The 9,295-nt window shown below is 58.5% G+C and overlaps 1 protein-coding gene across 2 annotated transcripts; it reads right to left on the reverse strand.

The window, feature by feature from the left end:
* Positions 1-3,285: 3,285 nt before the first annotated feature.
* Positions 3,286-8,957, reverse strand: UNC119 (unc-119 lipid binding chaperone). Of its 2 annotated transcripts, none has more exons than XM_040641049.1 (5): positions 8,661-8,957; positions 5,009-5,122; positions 4,428-4,530; positions 4,077-4,249; positions 3,286-3,805 (listed from the first exon to the last, which is right to left on the reverse strand). In XM_040641049.1, exons 1-5 carry the CDS (start codon positions 8,884-8,886, stop codon positions 3,693-3,695), a joined length of 729 nt encoding a protein of 242 aa, XP_040496983.1. In that variant the 5' UTR covers positions 8,887-8,957; the 3' UTR covers positions 3,286-3,692. The 2 variants fall into 2 exon arrangements, with proteins under 2 accessions (XP_040496983.1, XP_008693571.1); XM_008695349.2 differs by lacking the exon at positions 8,661-8,957 and adding an exon at positions 5,858-5,880.
* Between the last annotated feature and the right edge of the window lie 338 nt (positions 8,958-9,295).

The raw sequence follows: 9,295 nt of genomic DNA on the forward strand, positions 1-9,295 counted from the left end.
TTCCCTCAATTACAAATGTCAGCCCTGAATCACAATAGCTGCAGTTGAATCTGTGATTTTGTCATAAGGTAGAGAGAGCGCAGGTTTGAAATCGCAGATGTTTTCATATTATATTACAGGTATCACAGAATAGATCTATAGATTCCTAGTATATGGTTTTTAATACCTAAGATATTTAGGATTACCATATATTTTATATTCATAAAACCCTTATTGTCTCTAGGCTGCGGCAGACGATAACAATGTGGTCCATGATACAAAAAAGTAAAACACCCTTGCTTTCATTAACAGGCTGGAGGGGGATGGAGGGTGCTTCTTAACAGAAGGGCCCAGGGTAGGGAGGAAGGTGCTGCGGGATTCAGATGGCAACCCTTTACCGTCGGAGTGGAAGCATCTCAAAATTTCATAATGGGTTTGGCAGTCCCAACGTGCACCACGCAGAGCAGCCCGGGTAGGCCTGAACGGTGGGTCTCTTGGGCTTTCTTGCTCAACCCAGTGGTGGGGTCCTCACGACGTTTCCGAAGACTCAAAGCTAAGAAACCTGGCCCACTTCAGAGAAAAGAAATCTGAGGCCCAGAGCCGGCCAGGTCCACATGGACCTTCCAGGTCAACAGCTCATCACCCTCAGAGCCAGGACTAGACCCACCCCTACCCTGTCGTCTCCCTCCTTCTACTGCCCAGGGATCCTCTAGGTTCGTAGGGAAAGTGCCAGAAACCAAATGCAGCAACGTGCACCACTGGCAGCAGGAGCCATGCCAGAGACGTGAAGACCCACAAGGAGACAGGGCCAACGCTTTTCCCAGCCGGACTCCTCCTCCAGGCCCAACGGACATAGGACCCTCGGGGTGAGTGCCAACCCGGTACCCGCTCCAGGGATGCGGACCTCAGCCCCATCTGGAACCTCAACCAGGTCGGACTTAGCAGGCACAGTGAAGACTGTTATCAGGGTGGTGGTGGAGCGCCCTCTTCCTGACGGCTGGAGGCCTCAAAGTCCCTCTTGCTTGCTCTGGCTTCTCTGTAGACGTGTAACCCCAGGAGCAACACCTCCAACTGCAAATACTTTGTAAACTTACACAGCTTCATCTGTAAATCAACCCCCACCTCCACCCCATGCCCCTTCCTCACTTTTGCGACAACTGACAGCTCTTGACCACTTGCTTCTTGGTGAAATGCTTTCTTCCCTTAGCTTCTAACATAGCCTACGGTAAGAGAGGCTTCTGTTCCCACCTCTCTGGCTGCTCTTCCATCTGTTCCCACCTCTCTGGCTGCTCTGTCTCCATCATGGGTTCCCCTCCCTTTGCCCTGCTCTCGCTCACCAGCCTTGCCTAGGGTTACATACTCCCGTTCAGTGACCCTTAGTTGGGAGGGGTGGACTCTTTGCAGGGAGCGCCCCATTAATTGGAGGGTGTTCGGCATTCCTGCCCCCTGCTCACTAAACACCAGTAGTTGGGCACCCCATAGCTTCAGCAACCGTCTCGAGGCCACCGACCTCCAAGGATCACTGTCTCCAGCCTTCATCCACCTCCCGGTCTCAGGGCCTGAATTTCCTCTCTCTTCCTGGTCACCTCCATCTGTACCCACACCCCAGCAGGTCCCAACCTGAACTCATCACCTCCCCTAGCCCCCGCCCTGATCCAACTTGGGTTCCCAAGCCCCGTGACAGCATCTCTCCCTACCCCGGCACTCAGGCCGTGGACCAGGCTTCAGCCTCGACTCCTCCCTGTCTCCAGCCGTCTCATCCAATCAGCCACCCGTTCTGGAAATTTCCCCTCTTAAAAATCTCCACTTCCTGTTTCTTGCCATCTCCGAGGGTATTGACAGAGCTCAGGCTCCCTTCAGCTGTCAGACCGAATTCCTGCACCACCATCCTGAGGGCCCCCCTGCCCACAGCGTGGTGGTCTGTGACCTGGAGCCATGCTGTGGGGTTAGACCCCTGACATTGCCACATCATAGCCGTGCAACTTTGGCCTCGCACGTTCACCCCTCTAGGCCCGCACTTCCTGTGAAATGGGCGTAACGACAGCGGCCGCCTCAGAAGGGATTGTGAACCTAGCCCCGGGCCTGGCACTTAGTGTGTGTCGGCTGTTAGTCTCACTCCAAATGCAGCCCTGCTCAGCAACCGGAGATAATCTGACCGGTCATTCCCGATTAACCCCCCCCCCCACCTTCCCCAGGAGAAGCCTCATCACCTGGACCACAAGGCTCCAGAGACTTGTCTTCCTTCCACATCATGAATACCCACCTTCCCGGAGGCACCTGCCCCACCTTGCCTCCAGACCTCTGCTCCATGCTGTTCCCTATGCCTGAACGCTCACCCCACCGCTTCCGGCCAATCATGCCAAGTGCTTGTGCCCCTGCTCCGATGCTGTCTCCTCCCAGGGTCCTCCCCGGATCCCCGCAAGCAGGATGACTCCCGCTCCCCTGTAGGCCCAGTCCATCTTATTCCTAGGAGCAAGTGTGTGTTCGTGTCTCACTCATTTTAGAATTCCTGAGTGCAGCCCAGGGCCCGGTCCCAGCCAGGGCTCCGCAGAACCCAGATGAACCCCAGCACTTCTAGGCCTCTCCGAGAGTTAGGTTAAGTCTCAGCCAGAGAGGGTGGTCGCCAGGCGTATCCAAGTAGGGTGTGAGCTCTCTGCCTACCTCAGTTCCTCCATTTCCTCCACTAAGGAAATGAAGAGCTCTTCTGGGGCTGGGGTAGTGCTGGGGGCCAGAGGCAGGGCTCTATGCAGGGCAGCCAGGGCGGGGGGCTCCCCAAAGCAGCTGAACCCAAGGAGAGATGGCTCCAGACCTGAGCCAAAACCGTGTCCGCCTTGTCTGATGAGGGTTAGAAGCACAACCTAGTAGTCCTAGTGGACTCTGGGTGGGGGAAGGTGGGCTAGAGAACAAGACCACGTCCTCCACACCTTCCAGCCACCCTGGAGTTGAAGGCCATTGTCCCAGCCTCTGTTTTGCCAGAGTTGGCTATGACTTTGGGCCAAAGCTTCCCCTCTCAGGGCCTGGGTCTCCATCTTCATCAAAGGAAAAACCCCTTCCAGCGGCTCACGTACTAAATGCTGACTCTAGATGCTGAGTGTGGTGCCAGGATGTAGAGGTTGAGGGAACAGGAAGATGCTGAGTGTGGTGCCAGGGTGTAGAGGTTGAGGGGACAGGAAGATGCTGAGTGTGGTGCCAGGGTGTAGAGGTTGAGGGGACAGGAAGATGCTGAGTGTGGTGCCAGGGTGTAGAGGTTGAGGGGACAGGAAGATGCTGAGTGTGGTGCCAGGGTGTAGAGGTTGAGGGGACAGAAATTCATCTGTGAATTTACAACTCTGAATGGCCTCTTGGTGGTGGGCAGGGAACAGGGAATGTGTCCCTGCCCTGGCCTCGCCAAAGCCTGGATAGGGGAACACTATTCTTAAACTTGGGCCCAAGAGGCCCAGCTAGGCTGTCCGGAAGTCCTGGCTACTCCTCTCCCAGGAGGCCTTCCTGGACACGGAGGCAGACAGCCCTCCTACCATCCCACCCCACGTGCCAGGCCCCTATGGGCTTCAGAGACTTGGACTGGGGACATCAGGTACCCTCCCTCCCATCTCTCAGGGTCCAGGGCTCTCGGCACACTCCCCGGGCAGAAGACCTCGGGTTGAGAGGTGAGTGTTGGGGAGGTCAGAGCTGAGGGCCCAGGACCCTCCTGGGGTGGGGGGCTGTTCGGCGGGTCAGGGTGTTCCACTGTAGGAATAGTCAGCTTTGTTGTGCATCACCAGCCGGTCGTCCACGAAGTAGAAGCTGTCAGACTGTGTTTCATACGGGTGACGGATCATCTCGTTGACTGCAAGAGAGGCCCAGCCAGTTGGGGCAAAGGTCAGGAGCCTGAGCCAGGCCACTGCAGAGGCTTCAGGACTGTGGGATGGGGACCAGCTGAACAACCTCAGAACCACCTCAAAGAGCTCCCCCAGCCTTCCTGAGTCTCAGTCTCCCTACAGGTGGCATAGGAAGGGTGGCCAAACACAAGAGACCCAGGGTGGGAGAAAGGGGGTCAGACCCACAGTCCCCCCGGTTTGGCCTCTCTAGTCCCCCCCCCCACAGCCCCGCCCACGCACTCAGCTCCTCAGAGAGAGGGGGGAAGTCATAGATGTGCTCGCAGGTGTTCTTGCTGCTGGGGATGCAGAAGCCAAAGTGGAAGTCAAAACTTTTGAGGAGCTGGTTGCGAAAGTAGTGCCTCTCAATCATGCGGAAGTTGTTGACAGGCTTGTCTCCCACTGTGAACTCCACCCTGACAGACAGGAGGGGGCAGCGCTGGGCTTGAAGTCAGCAGGCAAGGCTCAAGACAGACAACACCCCTCACGAGAGGCTCAGTAAGAACTCAGGCAGGGCTCATTTCCACCCTCACCCTTACCCCCAGCCCTTGCCCATCCCCCCAACATCCCCCCCACCTCCATCCCGTGACTCACGTGGCTCCCACCTGCCTCAGGCGGAGGAAGGCAGGTGTGAACTGGTAGCGGACAAAGCGCCCAGCATTGGGGTCCAGGTCCCGCCGGCTGATGGGCAACCGCTCTGTAATGTACCCCAGCTGGGGCTCAGATGGCTTCGGGCTGGGACCCGTGCCCACTCAGGGTTCCACCCCAGGGCCCCCAGCTGTCTGAATTCCTAAAAATTCCCCCAGGAGATGCTGAGGCACACTGAGGGATCAGGCCTTTGGCCAAATGGTTCCACCGGGAGAGGGGTGGTTTCTAGGTCAGCAGGTCACCAATTTCAACTGAGGTTCCCAGGGCCCCAGAAGACAGAGAGGCCTGGGGCCTCTGTGACTGCAGTTCCCAGGACGGCCTGCAGAGGGCAGGCTGGCAGGAACTGAAGGGGCTAGACTGTCCTCCCAAGATGTCCAGCCCCAGAAACAGATGGGAAAGAAAAGCAGAGGCCCAGCCCCAGCTCTGCTCGCACTCCTCTGCAGCCTGAGGAGTCCCTGGGCAACCCACTTCACAGTCCTAGCCCACCCCGTCCTTCTGCCGACGGCCTACCCTGCCAGCCCCCTCACCTGAGGCTGGGGGCTTCTTGATTTCAAAGAGGACAGTGCCTGAGTCCATGTCTCGAATCTTGAACCTGATGAAGTCGATCTTGTAGATATTCTCCTCGGGGGAGCACAGGTAGTCTAGGGAAGACAGGCAGCTAAGCAAAAGAAGAACCTGCCCAGAAGCCCCTGCTGCCAGCTCAGCGTTTGAGGGACCCCAGACTAGCTACCACTTTCTCTGATTTCAGAAGGTCACTGCCTTCCAAAAAGAGAGAACTGAGTCCCTGCCTTAAGGGAGCACCCAGAGCACCCAGGGGATACATAGCTCTGCCACTTGGATCTAACGAGAGACGAACAGCTCTATCCTCTGAGGTCTCCCAGGTCAGGGAGGGGCAGGGTGGAGGAGCGTGGAAGACAAGGTCACCTCCCCCTCCAGTCTCCCTCCCACCCTGGCGTTGTGGGGCCTTGTTCCAGCCTTTGCTCTGCCAGGGTCAGCTCAGTAACTTTGAGCCAGATGGGTTTCCAACCTAATGAGGAGCCCCAGCACGAGAGGGATACAGCCCTGCCTTTGAGAACCTCAGGCTAAAGAGGGTGGCAGAGCTCTGCCTCAGGAGACACTCGCTACTTCCCCAGAGAACATTCCACCTCCACCACACAGCTGCCCCTGGTGCTACAGTAGGAGTGTCAGGCAAGGACTTCCCTGACCCGGGTGGTGCTAGGGCAGGCAAACAACCCCTCCCCAGTTCCTCCCCACCCCCAACCCTCCCACCCCCACTCCCCATAAGCGGCTTATATAAGCCCAGTTCCCTTAAGCAGCTTAGCCAAACCTCTGCTGACTCAAGCCCAGAGCCTGGAATATTGGGGGAAGGGGGCCACCTTTGCTCCCGTTCCCCGTTGATCTCCAAATGGAAGGAAGTCTTAGCAAACGGAGGGAACCCCCTCAAAGCTCATCCAGCCAGCCTGAGCTCTGAGCCACCCCCAGAGAGAAGAGTACAAGCAAAGCCAGGAAGAGGGTGTGGCAGGTGCATTTGGGGGTGTGCATGGGGGGAAAGGGAGTCCTCAGGCCCAGAAGAGGAACCAGGAACACTGATGGCGGTCGCCGAGGAAGCTTGCTTAGGAATATCAGGGCCTGATCCAACCCTCACTTCTGCTGCAGCAGTAATCTCAAGTGCTCAGTGAGGCCCTGGCAATATACTGAAAGGAGCAGTGGCGGGTCTGGTGCTTCGGCTTGCACGCCATCACATCCTCCCCCATAGAGGCCCGGAAATCACCCTCCAGGCCCCTGGGCCACCTCCTATTCCTCTGGGGCAGGAAGAGGAAGTGAATGTAAAGTCCTTCTCTCTTCCCCAAAACCCGGGGCGGCCCCCTCCAGGAAGCCCTCCTGGTAGCCTCCTGGCTCCCTAGGGTCCAGCAGGGCTTGGGGGAGAGGCCTGATCCCTGGCCTGTCCACCACAGTCCACAGTGGGGAGAGAGGAGGAATGCAAGGGGGCAGCCCTTACCTCACCCCGGACACACCTTATTTTCACAGAAAGTAAACACCAGTCCAAAGATGCAGAAAGAAGGCACAGGGCACAAGGAGAAGAGGTGGCAGAACCGGGAGCAGAATCCGAGCTGCCTAACTCCAGCTCCCAGGAAAGCCCTTCCTTCTTCTCCACATTCTCCGCTCTTGGAGCCTCTCCTCTCACGCGGGAGTAAGTTCTTACAGTCTGCCCTCAGTCTCTTTTACCACACCTTGAATTATCAGCCCTTTTGTCCTTAGAGGAAGTGAGGGAAGGGGGATGCCCGTGGTTCAGAATGCTGCACCCACGCCCTGCCTTCTGCCAAGGGAAGGATGAAGCCTGGGACCCAGGGTCAGGCCAGATAAAGGGGCAGAAGGGCTGAAGGCTCAGAACACAACTGCCCCCTTTCCCTCTGCCACAAATAGCTTCCTAAGCTGGATTCAGGGCTGGTAATCCGGGAGGGGCAAACCTCAGACCTGTGTGATTAGGGTCAAAAGAGACCAGGAGGTGCCAGGGTAGAGATCCCTGGAACCCAGTTCTCAGCTTCTATAGAGGAAATGGTTCCCATGAAGCCCCTTCCCCTGGTCATCCCCCACAGATGCCCCATCTCTAATGGCTATGAATGTCCTCCAAATTAGGAGACACACGGCAGTACACGGGCTGGGAGCCCCTACAATTGCAAAATAACCTCTAAAGTTGCGGAAGACCCGGACAGGTCAGCCTGACCTCCAAACATCCTGTAAGTTCTGCCCCCATTCTAATGCTGCTGTTGCCAGTTACAGCTCAATTGACGCTCACATCAGACTGGTCCAGGCCCCCTCCCTCCACTGGTGTCTGCTTGGGCAAGGCAGCTCAGCGCTCCGGGGGCCCAGCCAAGAATGGTTGCTGCCTGGCTCAGAGAGGAGAGAGAAGCTGGTCCCCCAGGGACCCAGATGCACAGGCCTAGACCTGCCATGACGGTCCTCTCCACGGCGCTGTCTGGCAGCTTCGGGCTCTGCTGCTCCTGCAACTCCAGAGCTCAGGTCCACTCCAGCACCTGCCCACCCCCCCCACCCCCCCATCGCAGAGGGGTCCTAAGAGTTGCTCTCACAGAGGGAGCCCAGGCAGGATCACTGATGAATGAAGCTAGAGGGCCACTCTCTCTCCAAACGCCTCTGTTCTTTGAGGCTCCGCCACTGCCTCTGCCATGAGGCTTCCTCGCCCTTGTTCCCTGCCTGTGGTAACCTCCTCCCCTGCCCTGAATGCCCAGTTGTCTGCCTCCAGACAGCAGCCATAAGCAGTCCTGTGGGGCCCTCAGTACTACTGACAAAAGAGCCCTATTTACAGAGCATGCACAGCATGCCAGGCACTATGCAAAATCAGAAAATTAGTTTTCACAACAGCCCTATAAAGTAGGTGCCACTAGCCCCATTTTACAGATGAACATGCTCAGAGAGATGAAATTACCTGCCCAAGGTCACACAGCCAATTACATGGCATAGCTGGGACTTCAACCCAGGCAGTTCAGCTCAGAAACTCAACCACAGTGGAGACTAGGCCTCCCGGAAGAAGACAGGCTAAGGGGGCGGGGGTGGGAGGGGGCATTAACCTACTCCCTTGAGAGGGCCCAGAGCCAACCCACTGAAGCTTCCTGCCCAGGTCCTTTCCTGGGGTTGGAGGATGGCCCCAGACTTCCTGGGAGACCCACAGTGAGGGCATTTAATGGTCAGGGAGACTGGAGGGTCTTAATGTCACCTAAGTAGCTCAGCCTCCGCCTAGGCTCCAGGGCGCGCGGACTGAGGACAGGCGGCACTCAGCACCCATCCTCATTATTGCACAGAAAAGCCTCAAAGGGCTCTGATGACTCCATGGGGAAGGGGTCACAGTTGCAGCTGCTGCCCCACCTCCACCATGGGAAAGGGGAATGGCCTCCTCAGAAAGGAGTAGGGTGAAAATAAATGTCTAAAGGGAAAAGAGGCGGGCACAAGGAGAGCAAGGGAAGAGGGGACATGGAGATCTCAAGCTCGGAGGCAGAAGGGTAGGGAACTCAGGCGAGGGGCACCCGGGTGGGGGAGGGGAGGCGGGGGGGTAGGGCGGGAAAGGGGGCGGGGGCCCAGGCTCAGCGCACGGAGAGGGCCCCCTCCCGCACTGTCTCCCTCCCGCCCTCCCGCCGCGGGCGGCGCTGCCTCGCCGGTGCTCACCGCCCGTGATCCGCTGCAGCCCCAGCACGTCCTCTGGCCCGATCGGCTGCTTCCTCTGCAGCGGCCCCGGCCTGGGCCCCAGGCCAGCCTCCGGCTCCGACTCGGACCCGGACTCGGATTCCGCCTGCAGCTGCGGCTCGGGCTTGGGCTCCACGCTCGGGCCGGAGGCCCCTGGAGCGGGCTCCGCCCCCGTCCCAGCCCCGCCGCCGCCCTTCTTCACCTTCATGGCCTCGCGGGGCCGCCGCTCGCCTGCTGCCGCGGCGGCTGCCTGCGCCGGCTGGAGCCGAGAGAAGGGGGAGCGTCCGCAGCCCCGCCCCCGGACGGGGCCCCAGGTACCGCCCCGCCCCCAGGGGTGGGCCAGCCACGGGCCCCGCCCACCCCCGCCGAAAGGCTGCCGGCTCGCCAACCTGGGTCCACTCCCCCGGGGCTGGGTGGGGCCTCGCCTTCATTCATTTTTTTCGCTAGATACTTTAAGGAGTTCCGTCTACCTCTCCTTACTCGCTGCGCTTCCGCCACTCTGTCCTCCCGTCTGCCCCTCAAGCGAGTTCCCGCCTCAGGATCTTTGCCTGGGATGCTCTTTCCCCAGTTGGCTTCCTCTTCTAGTCTTAGTTCAAATGTCATCCGCTCAAAGCCCC

The sequence above is a fragment of the Ursus maritimus genome, unplaced genomic scaffold (assembly GCF_017311325.1).
Source record: "Ursus maritimus isolate PB19 unplaced genomic scaffold, ASM1731132v1 scaffold_24, whole genome shotgun sequence".
Lineage (NCBI taxonomy): Eukaryota > Metazoa > Chordata > Mammalia > Carnivora > Ursidae > Ursus > Ursus maritimus.

Coding starts and splice junctions, on each gene's coding strand:
- UNC119 (XM_040641049.1), bottom strand. CDS start 8,886: ATGAAGGTGAAGAAGGGCGGCGGCGGGGCTGGGACGGGGGCGGAGCCC. Junction 4,531..5,008: donor CAAGAAGCCCCCAGCCTCAG/GTGAGGGGGCTG, acceptor GGTACATTACAG/AGCGGTTGCCCATCAGCCGG. Junction 4,250..4,427: donor CTGAGGCAGGTGGGAGCCAC/GTGAGTCACGGG, acceptor CCTGTCTGTCAG/GGTGGAGTTCACAGTGGGAG.